This window comes from Chelmon rostratus, chromosome 5, assembly GCF_017976325.1.
Source record: "Chelmon rostratus isolate fCheRos1 chromosome 5, fCheRos1.pri, whole genome shotgun sequence".
NCBI lineage: Eukaryota > Metazoa > Chordata > Actinopteri > Chaetodontiformes > Chaetodontidae > Chelmon > Chelmon rostratus.
In genome coordinates this window covers 2916574-2937531 of record NC_055662.1, presented here as the reverse complement: position 1 = coordinate 2937531, position 20958 = coordinate 2916574, and the positions used below count along the sequence as shown (strand labels likewise).

At 39.6% G+C, this 20958-nt stretch overlaps 1 protein-coding gene across 2 annotated transcripts in view; it reads right to left on the bottom strand.

Annotated features, from left to right (window-relative positions):
• LOC121606577 (centrosomal protein of 120 kDa) overlaps positions 1-16678 on the bottom strand; it is a 28229-nt gene extending 11551 nt beyond the window's left edge. For both annotated transcript variants that reach the window (XR_006006842.1, XM_041936974.1), the window contains exons 1-18: positions 16499-16678; positions 15316-15472; positions 14747-14861; positions 14457-14601; positions 12715-12863; positions 11394-11591; positions 11080-11304; positions 9910-10144; positions 9632-9821; positions 9122-9271; positions 7997-8179; positions 7820-7916; positions 7079-7264; positions 6451-6540; positions 5396-5488; positions 4480-4641; positions 4256-4378; positions 3214-3312 (exon numbers count right to left, since the gene is read on the bottom strand). Coding sequence is in view for 1 of the 2 variants with exons in the window: in XM_041936974.1 (XP_041792908.1) it covers positions 3214-3312; positions 4256-4378; positions 4480-4641; positions 5396-5488; positions 6451-6540; positions 7079-7264; positions 7820-7916; positions 7997-8179; positions 9122-9271; positions 9632-9821; positions 9910-10144; positions 11080-11304; positions 11394-11591; positions 12715-12863; positions 14457-14601; positions 14747-14861; positions 15316-15472; positions 16499-16547 (2646 nt within the window). In the remaining variant the exon portion in view is untranslated. The remainder of the gene's footprint in view (positions 1-3213; positions 3313-4255; positions 4379-4479; positions 4642-5395; positions 5489-6450; positions 6541-7078; positions 7265-7819; positions 7917-7996; positions 8180-9121; positions 9272-9631; positions 9822-9909; positions 10145-11079; positions 11305-11393; positions 11592-12714; positions 12864-14456; positions 14602-14746; positions 14862-15315; positions 15473-16498) is intronic.
• Between the last annotated feature and the right edge of the window lie 4280 nt (positions 16679-20958).

Sequence of the window (20958 nt, the reverse complement as noted above, 5' to 3'; positions counted from 1 at the left end):
CTGAGGGCTGACTGCTGCCACCCCGTGAATGTCTCCTCCCTTCAGCAGCTTAACTCATGTGTGAAGGTTTCTATTTTTTTTCCCTGTCTGTCTGCTTTCATCTCTCAGTACTTTTGTAGTTTGGAGTTGAGTTTCACTCCTGTGCACCTGCTTGTACTTTCAGATATCAGTCTTATTCTATCGTTTACTGATTTCTTGCAGCCACTTGAGAGCTGAGTTAAGTTACTTGTAAGTAGGGCTGTCACAATTGGCCAGAAATTACATTCAGTTGTTGCTTCTAAAAACACAAAGGTTGGAACATTTGAATATCTATTTGCAACAAGAGCAATGCAATGTGCATATTATTTCAAAATAAACATATCTTTTAAAAGGCCTACATACCTACAATTCCAAAATAAGCAAATAAAATAATGTCCTTCACGGTGCTGTTGAGTTATTCGCTCTTATCAGTTTGACATTTCATTTTCAATCAATAAAAGTGAAGTTGAGTGTCCAGTTTCCAATGTGTCCTGGAAGATTTCAATGTCCAAGACAAACAGGAGAAATTCTGGTCAAATATTATCTGATTATGGATCCTATTTTCCTGTGATTTTATGTGTAAGTGACTAATGGAGACAAAAGTGTTTTTTAAGTTTTCCAGTATTGAGTGAGAGCGCAGTGGCAGGCAGCTACGAAACATGCTGCAACGTAATCCCTCCAGCCGTTTGTGCATCGTCAATGCACGTCCACCGACAGGCTCAGATTGTTATTCTCAGTGTCTGACAACATTATGGAAAGGATCCCTGCAGAGATGGATCTTTTTATGAAAGAGTAAGATCTGTTTTATTAACCAGAAACAGCTGCATTGTTCTCACCAAAGCCACCAGACTCCATTCACAGAAGCACTAACTTCATCGCAAAGCCTACTTCATTCAATGTGACAAAAACAAAATAAAGAGATGCAGCAACAAAGAGCCGCAATATTGTCACATCTAACTCGGAAAGTTTCCCCTTTTAAAAACAAACAAAAAATGCATCCACTGCATCTGGCACGGTGTGCTACTTGTTTTTCCATGATCGAATACTTATTTTCACAGTCGAATGAAAGGAATTTTTAAAATTCAAATATGAATTTGAGTTAAAATAGTCTGTGTGTGTGTGTGTATATATACTCCTTTGTTTTCATCTAATGATATATTAGATCACATACATTGTCGTAGGTGAAATTATGGGCTGTTTTTATCTTATCACAGGTATTTCTGTGTCAGTGTGTATGTTGGTCAGGAATGAACAAATAAATATTAGTAGAGAAATGTTGGTGACATCATGTTTGAGGTCACAAACAACCCTTATCATAATGTTTACATTGCAAAATTGAAAAAAACAGTTCTGTAAAAATGTTAAAAAAAAAGATCAGCCCACACATCCTAACAGATAGTTAACCTCATTATTAATAATAAAGGCTCATAAAGTATGCTGCGTTGCTACACGTTACATTATATGAAAAGATAAATGTACTATTTAGACCAACTTCAACATTCATTGTAACATTATAAACAAAAAATATATGTTTATGCTGTTTTATTTTTGTGAGGTTAAAACGCTCTTTTAATATGTAGTAACCCTAGTTATTAATTATTTTAGAATCTGAGCATGGCGAGCAGAGTGACACTTTGCGCAGGAAGTCAGCTAATTATGTGAACTTGAGATTTATTGGACCTTAACAAGACAATACAATACAAAATAATAAGTGTTTGTTTTGGCCCTTAGCACAGCGTTAAGTTTTACTTTTGGCCCTCCAAGAGAAAGTTTGGCTGCTCCTGATTTAGCACATTTTGCTGCTAATATCATTGGACTTGGGAACATTTCTGAATGCAGGATGTTTTTCTAGCTAAAAGGACTTTCATTTGAGCCTAGTGTGCACAGCCGCTGTTGCCTTTACAAACATCAATCACATACATCCATACTGTACTTGTATACTGGTGTATTTGTCGACGCTCCCACAGCCACAGTGTGATGTCAGCTGACAGATGATGGCCAGGCTGAACTCAGCTTCCTTTGCTCACTCTGTGTCTTTAAACAGAGCTGTTAAATGTCCCAACACTGTCAGCTCGTCTCCAGCAGCAGAGTAAAAACCTGCAGCATCTGAACTCACCAACACAGAAAAACTACCATTGTCTGCTGTGAAATATGACTGCTGTCAGGATACAGAGGCCTGAGCTTGGCTTTCCATGATGTCCCTATTTTGGGGGTAAGGTTTTTCTCAAACATGCGTTTGCCGTTTTGTTTTGGTAGTTTCTTATGTGAGGTGAAGTTATCTTGATTCCAGTGTTTAGATTTTTATCCACTGCTTTGACTCTATAGGACCGCGATTGTCTTTCATTCTAGCCCATTAACTACACTTTACAGCGGCGCTGGCCATTAGTCTTAAAAGGAGATTTTCTATCGTCCATGCAGTCATTGGTTTCACTTCATTTAAATACACAGTGAGAATAAACTGGGTGACTTCACGTTGGTAATCCATCACAATGAACACTAACACTTCTCTGTAACAGTCACATCACCAACATGTGGTAATACACTTTGCACAAGTAAAACTTTGTCTGTTGGTGCATTCAAGGACGCTTTGACTTCTGAGATTTCAGGGTCCCCACCTCTACTGTCTGCTAGTGAGAAAAACTGAGCTGCTTTTATTTCACTGTGGTATTTTTTCTATCTTAACATGGCTCTGTGTGGAGCTGACATGATATGATACTAGCTGTCAACTATTTTGATGATAAGATCAAACTCACTGGTTCCAGCTTCGTCACTATGAGGATTTGCTGCTTTTCCTTGTTTTCTATGATTGAAAGCTAAATATATTTAGCGTTATATAAATATTGGGACTGTTGGTCTGAAAAAGTCAACAACTATAAGAAAGACTCAATTAATCAGGAAAACAATCAGCAATTTAACTGATGATGATAATAATTATCCGTTGTTGTCCTAGATCTGTTGGGTAATCTGATGTCTCATTTTTGGATGCTCCATTTGAAAAGAAATTCAATTTAGTTGTATGTACTCATTTACAAATTCTTTAAGCCAAAACAACACTGATTAACACGTGACTGATGATCTTCTGGACCACAATTTTTAGGCCTTTTTAAAGTGTACTCTTCAAATCTTTAATGGACATTTTTCACTGAAACGGTGGTGAGTTTACTTTAAACGCCCCTCCCTCTAGATAAACAGTACCTGTTTGAACCTGGCCAGCTCTTTTAAGGCGCGCCCCCACTGCTGCTTGTAGTGCAGCTTGGACTTGGTGGTGGACTCCAGCTTCCTCTCCAGCTCCACCTTAATAATCACAGGACAAAAACATCAGTCACACACACACCTGTAGACAGGCAAAGGGTTAAAGAGATTAAAATCAATATCAAATCAATGTTAAAAGCACAATCATCCATTCATTTTTGTGAACAAAAAATGTACATTGACAGTTGAAATATAGAGAAAACTGTCTCTTGAAATGAAAAGCTTTCTTGTTAACAAACAGGGTTTACGTTTACATGAAGTGTTTCTTATCAAAATGTTTTATGTGTATGGTAGAGCTCTAACACATTTAAAATCCTGTTTGTTAAAATCTATGTTTACTAGCTTATATTCTTCTTCTTTCCTGCCTTTTACTGGCAAATTCGTACATTTCTCAGTGCATCACCACCACCTGTGGAGTAGTGGAATAGTGTGAAACCAGGGACAGGAATGTATATTGCATCCCCCACGTGTGTGTGTCTGTTTGTGTGTGCCTGTCTACAATTCTGAGCACTTTACTTGAGTATGTTCAGTTTATGCTACTTTGTGCGCCTAAATATTGTACTTTTTAGTCCCCGACATTTATTTTAAAGCTTTAGTAAAAAGATACTTTGCAGATTCATGTTGTTACTGCGAAATGTAAATCAACTAATAAATTATAATGTATTATTATATGTTAAACTACCCATCAGTATATACAGTAATTAAAATTATCTCCACATTTACCTACTGCAGGATTATAGTTCATAACGTACATAAATGCATCAATAATTATGTTAGAATAATATATATATATATATATATATATAGCTGTAACTCATTCCCAACTTTCATCACTTGTTATTTGGCTTCGACTGGATTTGTTTACTATTTAAATACTGTCTTCACCAGATTTCTCTGAAACAGTATCTGTGATTTCAAGTTACGTGTCTGATGTAATAAGTACTAATTATCTTGGTAGTACTGATATTGAAAACCAGTTGATTACCTTCTCCAGAGTCAATAAGTTGATCTCTGACTGCAGTCTGAACTCAGGCCTGATGTTCTGCTGTTCTCTGTAGAGCTGGAACTCTTTTTCCAGCTGCTTATATCGAGACTCCCCATCTGCAATCTGGACAACAGAAAACAAGAGAAGAGTAAAAGAAGTTGTTATTTTTAGATAAATTCACTCATGCACATTCACTAATTCAAAGAAGTGTCCTCCCTGTGTACCTGCTGCAGCAGCCGGGCTCTCTCCTCCTCCATCAGTCGGACTTTGTCTCTCTCCAGAGCCACCCGGTGATCACACTCCTGCCGCAGCCTCCTGCTGCTCTCCTGCAGCTCCCTCTGGGTCAGATCGTGCTCTGCCCGCAGCTCCCTCTGCAGCCTCTGAGTCTGAACATTACAGAAGAGTCAATGTCAGAAAGAATCACTGAAAAACACGCTTAGAGCAACGGTTGAATGAGCTGCATTTTCTATAGAAAAGTGAGTTTGATAATATTGTTAATGTTAGTGCCCAATTGGACACAGTTAAGTTTCAGTAGAGCAAATTGGCATTTAGATTTTCAGAACTGAAGTCATAACCCTCTTTTACACAAAAATTCTAAATGTCATAAAACTGTAGTCCACTGTATAAATTACTGCTGATTTATTTCATTAATTAGTACAGACACAATTTGTCGATGACAAAAAATTAATTTGGAAATATTTTGAGAATCGATTAACCATTCAAGTCATATTTTAGGAAAAACTACTAAACACTCACTAGTTTAAGCTCTAAATTCTGAGGATTTGTTGCTTTTGATAGTTTCATGTGATAGTAAAGAAAATGAGGCTGTTGGTCAAAAACAAGACATTTGAAAATGTAATCGTGACATTTTATAGACCAAATGATGAGTTGACTCTTCAAGGTAATTACTGGCAGATAAATGCAACCCTGTATATAATAGTATTTGCTGTCCAATGTTGTAATTCAGCCTTCAGTTCACAAGTGTCAGAACTCTAATTGAATTCTACTCACAAATCTGAAAAACAAAAATAAGTACGATGCTAAACAGACGCACTGTCCAATAATCTGTATTAAAGTCATCAAATTCTTAACATTGTGCATCATCTCAGTGTTGTGTGAAGTGTCAGAGGTGAGTCTCACCTCCATCTCGGCTTCAAGCAGCTGTTTCTCTCTTTTCTCCAGATCAGACAGGGTCTTCTGGAGCTGCTCCTCCAACACATTATACTCCACCTCCTAGAAGCAGACGGAGATTTGGGGATTAAAACCATGGACAGTCATTATTTTAAGAACAGTTTTAGCCCCTCATTAAATTCACATTTATGTGCCCCTGTGTGCCCTAGTCTGTATGGTAGGAAATCTTGCAGTATATAATGTAATATGTAAGCACAGTGTGTATTTGTGTAATGCCTGGATCAAACTACACAAATTAAGCCTGATTTTGACACAATTTTGTCGTAGCCAACTAATTATCAGCATCGTGGCCGATTGTGAACAACAATCACGCATCTATATCCGTGTACTGAGACATGTTAAATGACCTGTCCTGCAGTGTCTGGGACTCCCCGTGACACTGACACAATAACTAGCATGTTTTTTTGTCTTGACACGCCCAGTGTGACATCTCCCACAACATGTTTCTGAGCGTTGACCAATCAGGTGTTCTTTTCAGAGCACAGCCAGGTAACCATGGCAAAGAGGAGGGTTGCTGTTGTCAGGTGCGACAACGAAAGAGAGGAAAAGTGCGTTGAGAGAGAAAAGACAAATGTTGGCGAGAAATAGCAGAAGCACTTCATCAGCCAGGTGAGTAGCTGGCTGTGCTGTCATAACATTATTCCCGGTCCTAATTGAGAGAATATGCTCATATTACTTTAAATGTTATAACACATCCACAGCCATTTTTTATTTATTATCTAATTTTCGCTACACAAGTCCGCCAGCATCCCGCACAACACTTCCGTCAGTTTGACAGCTGCTCACCCACCTCCCCAATGACATCTGAACTTGTGCGTGATCGTGGAATAAGATGTGCTGTGATTTGTCGAGGTCACACGTGTAGTCTTGTCAGTCAACCAACCAAGACAGTAATAAAAGATAGTTTATGAACTGTGATCATTAGATCTGACGCGGTGACCATCGTCAAAGACAAAAAAAAACGTGTAGTCTGATCCCGGCATAAGGAGGTGTGAACTCTCTACCTTCTTCTTGACCAGAGCTTCTCTCTCTCTGTCTCTTCTCCTCCACTCCTCTGCCAGAGCCTGCATGTGGCTCAGCTCTTTCTTCCTCAACTGAAACAAATGACATATTTTTATACTTTTATCAGTGTTTGTATTTAATTCAGCAGAATATGAAACAGTCATCATGAGGGATGGACAATGTTGTCAAATACCTGTTTATACAAAGTCAAATGAAACGAGCAAAAAGCTTCAGCCAATGATAATAAAGGAGCTACGTGTGGAAGAGTGTTCTTTCAAAATGAAAGCTTAATTTTGTATAAAGCCAGAGTTTCATGATGCAAAATGTTAATAGAAAAACAGACACAGTTCTGCTGCTCTGCTGCTTTGTTAGCATGTTTCATACACTTATTATATAATAACGAAAAACCCATTATATTCAAAATGTGTCTTTAAATTCTGCCTTTTTGAGTAGAAAAAAATCAGTTGACATGTCTACCTGTTCATAAACGTGAGCGAAACAAAGTGAAACAAGCAACATCATTATATCTATATAACATTGTAAATACTACATTTCATCATTTATGATGATCATTTTTTTGGATTCAGTCTTTTTATTAGATTGTTCAGTTGTTTTGGGTCCCGTGTTTACCTGATCATCAAACAGATCCTCCTGCTCCTCCTTCCACAGCTCCAGCTCGAGAGCCGTGCGGTACTCCAGGGTGTCTCTAGGGGCAGGTGGAGCAGCTTGGCCCAGCGGGGTGGGGTTCAGACTGGGAGCAGCAGGTCTGGGTGCTGCAGGGTGGGAGGTTGGCTGTGTGGGGACTGCAGGTTCGCTCTGGTGACATGATGATAAAAACAGGAAAAAAATCTTTAGATAATAATACAGGTCTACACACTCATTGGCAACTTTACTAGGTGCACTCTAATAGAACAGCTAAGCCATAAATTCTGTTTGTACAAAGATTGATTGATTGATTGAACTACACGTTTATCAGTGAGGTGTAGTTTGCAGTGGTATTGCACTGTACTGCATTACACTGAGAGTGTTTCTCATCCAAAATTAAAGAACATTCAATATTTTGAGGCAAAATGTTAGTTGAAGAAGAAGCTAGTTGTATTGCTACTTTGGTACTGTATCAGCTAAAACACAAATCCAATAAAAAATATAGTCCATACATATAAATATATATAGCATAAATGGAAGCATGCATCAGCACATGTTTCTTCCTTATAGGGAGTCTGAACCTAAAACATTTTATCAAGTCTATCAAAGTCTGAGCTGTCTGAGTAAAGTCTGAACATTTTTTTAATCATATCAACCAATCCAAGTCATGCACATGCGCAGACACGCGCACACACACACATGCACACACACACACACCTGTCTCACCTGTGAAGAGTCAGATACAATGACTTCTCTGGCTTTAACCAATCCCAGGTCGTCCAGTGTTGCCACATAGCTCAACTCTGCCACCTTTTCACTGGGTCTGACGGATGGAAACACAGTTGTTGAACAGTGGTTGACAAGCACCATGTGATCAATTTGCCATTCAGTGATGTTTCCTACCGGTGTGTTTTGACCACAGGGATCCGGTCCTGGTGAGTCTGTCTCCAGCTCTGCTCTCCTGTTGATGCCAGTAATCGACTCCTCTCAGAGCGCAGCAGGTGAGACAGCTGGATGGAGGCTTGTCCTATTAGCTGGTCTCTGCTGGTGGAGTCTCTGTGCCAAACCTCCACCACCAGAGGAACTCTACAACACACGCAGATACACACAATGAGTTCCAACGCATTGCATTACACTGCAGGGAAAAAAGACACCTAGACTGAATGTTCACAGAGACAAAACCAATGTCAACACAGTCATACTGCACCACCTGCTGGACAAAAGTGATTTTGCAGAAAATAAAGAAGAGTTTTTCATGGAAGCATCACAAATCTGTGAAGTAGCACTGTTAGAATAGAACACAGCTTCATTGTTCACCAGGGAGGAAAATTGTCTTTGGCAAATAAATTAACATCCATTAAATGAAAAATACATTAATTTGGTGTTGAACTGCATTCCATTGCGGATCAACTATTTAACTATATTTTTCTTGATATTTTATGAAAGACTTGGTTATCCTTTATGCAAGCACATGTCATTTTAATCTGTCAAACACAGCAACCAAAAAGGTGATTAAACAGAAATTGTAGTGTGAATGTATTGCATTTATTGTTGCACCTAGTGCTATTTTGACTTCCATGTGTAGCTGATCCTCTGAGATGTTAAAACGCAACACTACTTCAATTTCAGTCAGATAGCAAAATCATGCATGACCTCAGGACCCGCAAGGGTTGATATGATAAAAGCATGTCGGATAAATAAGTGGGCCCAAGACCATTAAGACATTTAAAAACTAATAAAAGAACCTCAAAATCGATCCTGCAACACACAGGGAGCCAATGCAGCGATTTTAAAATCGGTGTAATGTGAGCTGGTGTAATGTAATACTGCTGACATCAACACTGATTGACAAACGCGGCCTCCCTACTCACTCTACCAGGCGACTCTGACAGGTCTGTACAGTGCATGCAGATGTGTATACAATTTAAGTATTACGCATGTAAAGGAACAAGTTTTCACTCTGTGTGTGTGTGTGTGTGTGTGTGTGTGTGTGTGTGTGTGTGTGTGTGTGTGTGTGTGTGTTCCTACCTGACGAAGGTGTCCTGTAGTTGTTGTGGCAGAGCAGCAAAGTCGAAGGCACAGTAGGACTGAGGCAGAGAAGCCTCCATGTTCCTCTGCAGCTCTACAGGAGGGTTGGTCATGATAGGAGCTGGACTGCCAAAGAACTGATACGAATACCTGAAATACAACAAACACATAACCATCATCATCATTTACACTATCATAAAGGCCATGTATAAGATGGTTTTGCCTGTCATTTTTATCTGTCTTGACAAAATTTACTGCACTTGACATTAAAACAAAGTTGAACACACCTGAAATGTTTATTACAACTGTGACATTTCTTGTCTTTACAGTGAAGCTTGTGAGTAAGTTGTTATCTTACAACCTTGTGGATGAAGGTGAGAGTAATATGCACAAAATACCTGTCCTTGACAAATTTCACAGGCCTACATTACAATATCTTTTTTTTTTTTTTGCATGAAACCTCCAGTGACTGCTTATAGTTGTGACTCATTCCAAAAGCTAGTCTTTCACCTTAGTGTGGCAGCGATGGGGTGTGCCAGGCTGAGCTTTCCCAGGCTGCGGAGGTCCAGAGAGAAGCAGTAGTGATGGGCGGAGGCGGGAATGGACACTTTGGGAGCTGAGACACTGACAGACGATGCTCCACCCTCTGCTGTAGCTTCAGTTTGACTCTGGTGCTGCACAGGAACCTCAAAATCTGCAGCTGGACACATGAACAAACAAGTTCAATGCTGCTCCTCTTGGTCATTAATGTTCTGACTTAATTTATCTTAAATAACTTCCAGCCTCACCTGCCAGTCCTACCAGGTCTTTGCCATGTTGAAGCTCCTTCAGCAGACTCTCTGCTTCACTCTCTGTATGAGAGGAAGGAGGAGAAAGAGGAGGACCGGGAGGAGAAGAATCAGGATGTTTTCGGACTGGAGAGGAGCTTCGAGGTCTCTGTTCAGCGGGAGGAACAGAGGGAGGGACAGAAGGAGGAGGGTTGGAGTGTGTCTGAACTCCACTTCCATCTTTATTCCTTAAAGACTGGAGAAAGGACAGAAGATCATATGACTGTCAATCCAAACTGGTGCTGCATAAAGGCTGCTGCTGCACTGCTCACACTACAAGACACTCTTTGTCCCAGATTGAAGTGAGGGTGACCAGCCTACATAACTGATATAAAACTAGATGATTCCAGAATCATTACAGTTGGAGAGATCTGCAACTGCAGCGAAAATTGTTATTTTGAACAAAAACGTACGTACAAGGAAATCACCACGTGTGTCATTGTCCCCTTTATCTCCCTCCCAATTTCCCATAACACTATTGGCATAATTACAACTTGATTTTGGGTTCGATAAAATTAAAACATTTTTAAAACTGTTGTAGCATGTGCCACAGCTCATAATAAGGTCAAAGCTTGTCTCAGGAAGGGCCATCCACACAAAGAAAGAAAAATTTCACTCTGTTCTATGTCATCTTTGTTTACAATAATGACATCATGGCCTTTACTGGGGTGTGTGGAGAAGAATGAGTTATTCTCATTTATGTGTTGATGTTCGATTCATTTAGTTGTAATGTAGTGAAAAACACCCAAATCCATCTCTGATATAATAAAAACTACTGGTGATGAACCATATGGAGACAGAAAAGGGAAAAATCCACTGTAGATGAGGCAGAGAGTACTTCTTCATCACACACAAGAGCAAAAAAATAGAAGAGCTGCAAACACAAACCGGGCATTTATGAACAAAAGGCATGATTCTTTGCTTTCTTTCAGCACTAGTTCTGTTATTTCTCTCTCCACATACATGTATGACCACAACAACATGTAACAAGTCCAGGGATGTTCCTTTCTCTGAGGTTTGTCAAAAAAACAAATGAGAAAACTTGCTCTACCACACTTAATATCAAATTATCTGTCACCACCTATAAAACTTGCATTGAGTCAAAAAAAAAAAAATCCTTGCCATTTGTACCTGTGGTGTGACTTCTTCCCTCCTCAGGGTAACAGCCACTCCTACGGTCGGCTGCAGGTCGGCAGGCAGAGCCTGCAGTGCCTGTTTGATGCGTTTAGGTGGTTGGAGTACAAATGCTCCTTCCACTGTCGCTGCCTTGTTCTCCAGATCCACAGAAACAGTGGACAGGGCTGAGAGAGAGATGTCTGTGCTGCCCAGAGAGTGATTCCCACAGCACAGGTGGATCTGAGGAGGACAGACAGGGACATAGGATGATGCATGGCCAGGTAGCAACAGGCAGTGATGACTTGGTCATCACACGCTCTGCCTCTCACCTGGAAACTGGGCTGCTGAGACAGGAAGGTCTGGAGGATCCGTTTGCTGCTGCGGATGCGCACAGAGGCACGCTCCGGCTCGAAGTCGGGGCTCAGCAGGTTGTGGAAAGGCTCACTGGTGATGTCGTTCCCCAGTAAAGAGTAGTAGAAGAAGAACTCTGACCCCTCTGCTGACAGTTTCATAGTGCTGGGGATCAGCTGTGGGAAAGAAAGCACATTCAGTTGATTTTGCTGGTTCTAAACAAATTATCTGACTCAATCGAATTGAATCTGACTGAATTGCTCAAGTTTAATATTGTAAACTCTAGAAAAAAGCTGTAGCTGCAAATAAAACACTAAGGTGAATGTTTCATTAACCAATACTATATATTTGATTGGTCAACCTTTTCTAATCTCCAAAATGGCACAAAAATGTCAAATGCTTATCATAATTCCAGTTATTCTTTTACTTTTTGAATTTAATTAATTGTTTTTTCAGTCAGCAAAATCCAAATTAGTATATTTACAATGACAAGACAGATAAATGCAGTAGATAGTAGCTACAGTAGCTACAAACAGCAAATGTTTAAAATTACGACTGGATTAATGCCTTCAAACATATCAAAACTTCATCGATCAACTAACAGATAAATTAACTTTTAGGTTAGTTTAGCTTTCCAAACTAACAAATGACAAACAATAAAATTATTTCTGAATTCATCACATTTTGAACTAAGTGCTTTCTATGAACACTACATGCTGTCTCTACCTCACTTCTCCCTGCCATGAGAAACAACAGGTTCATGTAAGACAAGATATTGGTTTAATTTGGTAGCAACGACAGAGTTGGTGTCTTCATTGTCTTGTTATGACACTCTGGGGGACAGACTGTCCTTGCTGAAGCAGCTGAGAGTTGAAGCAATAATGTTTAAATGACAGTTTGCACCTGAAATGTTCTTTCATTGTTAGACTATCACCGATCTGTGAATTTCAGCATAACTAAGAACTAATTTTCTGATAACATGTTGTAGTTTTATTTCTTTCATTCTTTGTTCAGCGTCAGTTCAGTTGTCAGCTAGGTTTATCATTTTGTGTGAAAAGTGGAAAAAGCTAAAATGACTGTCACAGTGAGGACAAATGAGCGACAGTTCAAGAAAGCCAAGAAAAACGTGTTTTTCTATTGTCTGCTATCAGACGTGATTCCAGAATTTCCAGATGCAGAAATGTTTGTATGTAGCGTCCGGTTGGTGACATTATCTTAAGTTTTCTAATGAAAAACTTCACTGCCTGGTATCAGCTCAGGTTGGAAGTTATCAATCAGAAGTTAGAGTACTGTCCTTACCTGTTCCAGTTTGGTAGCAAAGGCCACAGTGACGGACAGAACGAACATGTCAGAGCAGTGATCTGCCGGTCCAATTTGGTGGTAACCCTGGTCTTGGATCAGTATGGCCTCCAGGTCGTCTGAGAGCAGGTCAGTTACTGCAGGAGAACCTACAATAGCAGAGTAGCACAGGTGTTAAAATAGGAGAGGGGCAGGAAAAAGACAAGAGAGCAGAGGGCAGAACGAAAGATGATCAACTTTGCAATAACACAAACAACTCACTTCCACCATGAATTCACTGTTTTTTCTGCACTTATTGAGGTGGTTCAATCTCCCACACTACAAATACTCATCTGCAAACTTTTCAAAAAGCTGTAATCAAACTGTTCTTTTTTTTTTCCAGAGCCTGAGCAATATGTCAGCACGGCAAGTTTTACCTCAAGACAGAGAGTTTAGTCTCTGTGTAAACGTCAGCCAATAAGAATTAACTGTAAAGACAAGTTTGATTTAGTTTGAACAGTCTCTATTACAGTTTGTCCACCAGAGAGCAGTGACAGGTTTCTTGTTCAATTATAAAATGTCCCACTCTTTGCTAATTAGTCACAGTCCTCAAATAATCAAATTTAAGGGGTCGTGATTGAAAATGTGTTCATAGTGTATTTAAAAAATTAATATTGGCTGATATAACATCATCAGATTTTTAAACTCTCAATTATCTATGTTAACATCCAGTACGGTTCATTAGACTATAAATCTTACTTAATTTCTAAGAGTTTATACAACAACTAGAGCTGAACCTGAAGTGAACCTGAAGCTTATACAACAACAGAAAACACTGATGAGCACAACCAATGTTTAAACAGGTTGGAAACCTGAAAAACAGTTGTAGCAGTGCAGATCAGTGGGGAGTGAAACAGTATGAGATATTTTTCAGGGTTTTAACTCTCTCAGGGACACAGATAGCAAAGTACACAGCACATGCACACAGTTTCTGATACTATATTCTCCAGTGTGGGGTGTTAACACAGGTCACATGCTGCTAACAAATGGACCAGACACTTCAGCAACAAAACAGCCATTATTCCTACACAGATATTATTCTTAAAGCCCTCATAACAAAGAAATGTTGTTACATAAAAACTTCACAATTTACTTTCTAGTTAAGAGTTTGTTCTGTGTCGTGCCCATGATTACATCCAAAAATTTGTCTAACATATGACCAGGATTCTTTAGTTTAACTCACAAGCAAGGGGTGAAGAGTAACTTCACTGTAAAAAGTGCTGTGCAAAGTGACAAATCATTATCACTGTGCTAAGAGAAAGGATCTCAGACACTGCTGTGATTTTTACTTTACAAACTGCACATGACAGAGAGTTGAGGGATCTGGATCACTGCAGAGTATCACAGATATCACACATAAAATGTGGGTTAAGATATTTTGCCCTGAACCTACTGTATGTCATAAAATATGGTGTGACACAGCACTGACAGCTGGCCAAAGAGCAGACAGACTGTTCTTAGTCAGGTACATTTCTGCTGAACATGTCATTTTCTAGCATCACACTGATTTACAATCATATAACCACAGAACTGGGGACTCCGTGCCTCTCTTGTCCCTAGACTGCTGCAAACTGCTGCATGAATCAGCAAGATAAATGAGGAGGAACTGCAAGAAATTATATGCACTAATAAATAAGAGATAAGAAACACACTGAAGCGAACACAGCACAAACAAAGCAAGCAGTACTGATGAACCAGCTGACCTTGTCGGGGCGGGGCCTTCTTGGCTTTGAACCTATCGGGAGAGGGTTCGGAGGGCTTGGTGTCGTTCTCCAGCATCATGCTGAGGAGGAGGGCTGGTCTCTGTTTGGTATATTTGCTGCTCAGCAACGGATACCAGCGAGGCTCCTGGAAACGAATCTTGTATTCCCATCACTCAACACAGGACAAAAAATATATTTCTACTGGTCCCAGTGACACTGGATATCACTGATCGCAACACTAATCTCAACTACTTCAACGTGTCACCCCGACAGATGGAGAAGAGGTTTACCGGCTTGATCTCTTGTACAGATCGGAGGTCCAGGACGATGTAGCCAACACTCTCTCTCTTCTTACTCAAAGAGTCAACTGTGAAACACTGAAGTTTGATGGGCGTTCTCTGCAGTCTGAGAGGACGGAGTTGTCGAGATGCATCAACATTACACAGTTTAGTAACATTTTATGTTACACACACACACACATCCAACACAAGAGATTGATAGAGAAGGTCAAGATGCCAACAAACATGAATCCATATATTATAGTTATTTCTCTGTGGGGTTCTAAACATCTAGCAACAGTGGTCTATAGAATAACATATCAGTGCTATAATTAAACACAGTCCTTAAACTGAATATCTATCAGCTATCTTTGATTGTTTGGCTAAAGCAAAACCCTTCATGACGTCACATTAGGCTGCAAGATATTTGTGCTATTTACATTGTCTGAGGTTTTGTAGACCGAGCAATTAATCTAGAAAAAAGAAAGCCCACCAGCTTGGCAGATTCTGAAAATAACGGTTAGATGCAGCCCTACAATCGTCAACCAAATCTAATGGTACTTCTTGAGACTTCTTCAGACCTGTGTTGGTGTAGCGTCCTGCGGTCGAGCTCCCAGGCCAGCTCGGTGCTGAACTGTGGCTGATCTCTGTGCTCCACTGGGTCCGTGGCCAGCTGCTCGCCATCAAAGCTTGCCTGGACCACCAGGCTGAGCCGGGGATTCTTCGGGAAGTGACGACCTGGGGAAGGGCAGTGGGTTTACAGAGGAGTTGAACACATTTATCACTTACAGTCTAAAAGATGGGAAATTATCTCCAGTCATTAGTCAAATAGCAAAAAAAAAAAAAAAAGATTTGCTTTTCTAGCAGCCACTGAAGCATATCATTATCATATCTATTGTTTACAGTGCATAGCGAAACATAATAGATCTACATGTGGTCAGCCTAAGAGTTAGCAAAACTAAAAGAGTAGAATTAAAGGGAAGGGTCTACTCTATCTGACCATCAATCAACGTACTTGTTGTTCCTCTGTGAGCTTCTTTAAAGCCATTTCCTCCACAGTGTTTGACATAAATAATGACATGACTAAATATGACACAGCTGTGACGGTTGAGTAAGTTTAGAGTACACCACTTTACCATGATACAGCCTTTAAGACGAGGAAAGCACACATTTAAGCTTTAATCATGATACTACAAAATTCAAACGCTCTCATCACAATACCTATCTATTCAATATAGCTCATATCTAAATCTAAACAAACATCACCAAACAAACAAGTATCAAAATACTACAAAACGACAGATTTTTGTGAAAACAGTGTACATAACTAAACCCTGCAGACATAAGAAGCATAGCTACGTTGACAAATACCGAATATGCAGCACTAGCACACATACAGCGCTGTGGCCTCGTTTTCACAAGAAAAAAAACGTTTCGTTGCAATATTTGTTTTTCCACTGACAAGTTTAAGTTCCTCCAAAAGCTCTCTTTGTGCTAAATGTGCCTCTCAGCACAGATACAGATAAAGTCTCCAGCTCTGGACGTCTTGCTGTCACAGAGATGAGTGGATTTAACTGCCAAAGTTAGCATAACCAGCAGCAACAGGCTACTTTTAATACGTTACAAACAACACTCATTTAACTGCAGCAAGTGTTAAGAAACATCTACCATCGTCTCATACTGGTGACGTTTATTGCATAATTTATTTAAGAAGCTAACAGTGTGCTGTAAACGGATTATAATCCACCTCCTTTAACTACTTACCTTCCAGGATGGACAGAACGATAAGAAGTTGGTCTGTCTTTGTGGCCATGGCGACATTTGACAGCTCTGACGAAAACTTTTCAACTGCTTATTATCAAACTGCGAAACTCGTTTTTAACTCCTAATTTTATTCAGAACAAAATTGTGAAACACGACACTTAAACACAGCAGAGATTTGTTTACCCCGAGGTTAACTGTCCGTTGCAGGCAGCAAACAGCCGCTCTGCTTTGTTGTCAAGCTTTGGCGCCACCCATTTTGTTTTAAAAGCGGAAGTGATGACAGAGACACTTAAGTGTTCAGCGAACTCTGCTGGTAGGAGGTGGAATAGCAGGGCGAGGACAGTAATGGACTTACCAAGTTAAAGATCAGAGTGGTTCTTCCACTACTGGTCATACATCAGCCCATGTAACCACACCAAACATAAAAAGAATAGTGATAGTAATCCACTCATAGATACACATACTAATTCTATATAATATATAGAGTTAATCTATAATGTAACTATATATGAAGAGTGTGGTGGTTTAAAATTAAAGTTGAAAATTGGTTAATTTACTGTAGAAAGAGCCAAGCATTGTAGTTTTTTAGTGTCACTTATAAATAGAAAACTCCACAGACAAAAGAATATATATAAACATCCTTTAATCATGATTGCCAAACATATGAATTAAGGCATATACAGTATAAAAAAGCAACAGCAGGTTTCATGTTTATACGATTTCAGTGTGTTATTAACTGGATACACCGGGTGGATGAACTGAACATACCAAGCAGCCTTTATAAGACAACACTGTGTCTCCCAAAAGATGACAGCATTTTGTAAACAGGGTTCATAGCACTATATTCAAGTAATAGAATGATCACTGATACTATGCAGGTAAGGTGTTGTGTAAGTGAGGCAGAGTTGCTGATAGACAGGTTGGGCCATTGGGATTGGGATTATCCATCTTGGAAATACTTCAGCCCCACATGATGTGAACACTACATTACGCTGCATTGTGCTACGTTGGCAGGAGTGTTCCTACATTATTCCACGATGGTTACCCCTAATGCTAGCCATGCCATAACAGTGATACAAATAAAATCAAGGCTAAATTAGCCACATAATAATTATGGTGTTACATATTTGTAGCATTTTAATTTAGCTGAATCAGTTGTACAGTGCCAATATACAATTTTACTTGGATGTTTGCAGTCAGTTTGACACTGCTTTGTTGATACTTGTGTAACTCTTTTAATCATAGAAAATTCCTTACATCTCTGGCTCAGAATTACAACAAGCACGCTAACCTGACTGCTTTGACCACTGGGCTGCTCTGAATTATGATCTGTCAGGTACAGTGTGAGGGCATTGTGGTTGAAGTTAATGGACTAGTGGCCATATTGGACTGAGTTGCACCTACAATATCAGTTGGCTAGTTAACTACAGCATATGATGAGCCGTCTGTGATGTTAGTCTGATTAGCCATTTTATCTGATCCATACAGTAGCTAACATTAGTGGAAACTAGTGTTAGCATGTTAACATTAAGCCTACTGTAGGTAGCAATAGCTAGTGTTAGCATGTTAACATTAAGCCAACTGTAGCAGCAAAAGCTAGTGTTAGCATGTTAACATTAAGCCTACTGTAGCTAGCAAAAGCTAGTGTTAGCATGTTAAGATTAAGCCTACATTAGCTAGCAGAAGCTAGTGTTAGCATGTTAAGATTAAGCCTACAGTAGCTAGCAGAAGCTAGTGTTTGCATGTTAACATTAAGCTTACAGTAGCTAGACTAGTGTTAGCATGTTAACATTAAGCCTACAGTAGCTAGCAGAAGCTAGTGTTAGCATGTTAACATTAAGCCTCCAGTAGCTAGCAGAAGCTAGTGTTAGCATGTTAACATTAAGGCTGTGTCTGAAATCGCTCCCTCTGCTATATCGTACACTACATTAACATTTGCCATTTTATTTAATTCTGAGTGTGTAAATTTATCCATATATCCATGTATCCATATAGCACCTTTAGAAATGATACAATTGAACAATAAAAGCAGTGTACATACCAGGGACTTTCGGCTAACAATCACAGTGATATCACATTTTATAAATGTGAAAATTACAGTAACAAAATGATGATGATTCATAGGTTTCTGAAATCTCTGCTTACTGTTGAGTCAAGTATTGAGCGTCCATTATATAGAGAGTAGTGAATGAGTGAACAAGGGAGTCATTTCTGGCACAGCCTAAGTTTCTTTGCTAAATGATCCTGTTAACTAGCTAGCTAGCTGACTGTAATTTCTACAAAAAGGCTGCGTACAGCTCTATTTATGTCACTTGAAAGAAATCAGTTACCCCATTAGACTGGCAGTATATGAATCTGGCATGTTTGTGTCGAACATGTTGTGTTGTGAGCAAATGTCAGCTGTACACCACAAGTAACAGTGTCAGCGCCAGCTGGAGGGGGCTCAGATTTACAGTGGGAGAGAAGGACAGAATCAGAAAGATATCAACCACAAGCCAGTCACAGGCAGCCAGAAGCACTTGACCCCACTTGTTGCTGGATCCACAATGAATGATGCACCAGAATCAGCCTAATTCTTGTTGCTAACACTGGGTACTTTTTGTTTTTTTCAAGAGATGTGGCAGTTGCTTGGCACCAATGGTGAAACCTGACAATACGGTCTATCAGAGGCTCTGCAGTGAGCTAGTTAGCTTGTAGGAGGCATGGGAGCAGGGGCAGGGCAAAGGATTGTAGGACTCCTGACAAGGGTGCTTCCACACCGACACCACTAACAGTAAAAATGTATTTTACTTAATGGACAATTCCAGTGTGATTTACTGAATTCCTGCACCACCGTGTTGTTTTCTATTGCTGTACTGTAGGTCTTCCAGCTACTGCTGAGTTATATTTTCTATTTCTCTTGCCCTGGTTATTGTTCAAAATAAATATTTGGAAAGAAACACTGTCTTACATATGCTATTACTTGATACCAGTGAAGAAGAAAGCATCAATTTGGAGTTGTTATATACTCAAGGCTATACTCAAAACTAAACTGAATTAAGCATGTTCTCAAACTGCTGTTGAATATGGCGCTGCAAGCAAATGCTTTCATACACAAATTGTAAGTTCCTAAAAATAAGACACAAATTTACGAAAGCTGGTGTAATTCTCTCAACTGAAATCTTATGGCCAGTATGAAAAGTTTGACAAGTTTGACTGACAAACGATGAAGCTTCTTTTTGGTCACAAACTCACTACTGTACCTGAGCAAAACACCAAATTCCATTTAGTTTGAGTATAGTGCTGACTGCAGAGGTAATAATAAAGAAAGAAATGTTGGAAATGAGCAAAAACTCATGTAAACACTGGAATTGTCCTTCAGACAAGCTGTGACTAAAAGTATAACTGGCCCATGTGTCTTTCATGTTCAAACAAATGCCTTCAGCTGGCATCCATCATTCACCTAGCCCCAGGTTGCACCTCTCATTTAAGCATTTTTCCATTAGAAATCTCTGCAGATGTGATTCAAAAGATAAAAAAAATAAGTCACAGTTATAGTGACAACCTGGTGGGTCATTTATCAACCCTTAGCACTTTTTGAAGTTATATCCAAAATCCTTGCACACGCTTTCATTCTACATTTTCTCTGGTGTGCACTGAGGTTGCACTTAACAAAGATGACAACTGGAAGTGATAGCTGGTTCCAGTTCCGGTCCAGCTGTCAAGTTTGTGGGCCGGCTGTGGCTCGGGAGGTAGAGGGGTCAGAAGGTCAGAAGATCGTGAGTTAGATCCCTGGGGTAAGATAATGAGCCAAAAATTTCTCTGGATGCTGTGCCATTGATGTGTGAGTGTGTGTGAGCGGTTAATGCTCATAATGAGGCCTAGCCATCACTGTACGAATGTGTGTGTGAATGGGTGAGTGCAGACTTGTGTTGTAAACTTTGACCCTTTCATACTGTATGCTAAAGACCCTGCCTGTCATGTTGTTTTGGGTTGAGCACAATCGTCTGACTTACTATCCTGCTCCTTGTAATTCTGTACTTGTCTTTTGTTTTGGATGTATGTATGTTCAGTTTATGAATAATGAGTTTTGTTGACTATTTGCAAATTGAGCTTTGTGGTCATGTGAAAAATCAATAAACAAAGTTACTCTTACTTTGTTAGTGTTGGGAAAGATCGAGGGTTGGGTGAATATGAACTACTTGGTTAGTGTTAAGGAACTTAGTTTTCATTTGGCATAACAATCTCACCATGAGGCTGATTTAGCAACTGTCCTGGAGCTTTCAATCATATCACACAACTGTTATAGCTCAAACATAACCCAAATGCAGGAAACCAGGCAGAAACAGAAGAGGGCAGGAACAAAAACTGAGGAACAGGCTGAGGAGTTACCCAAAAAACACAGGAGACATACGGATTACTACAATAATAACTGAGCGGGGTGACACAAGGAAACCAGACAGGAAAACTGACAAAACACA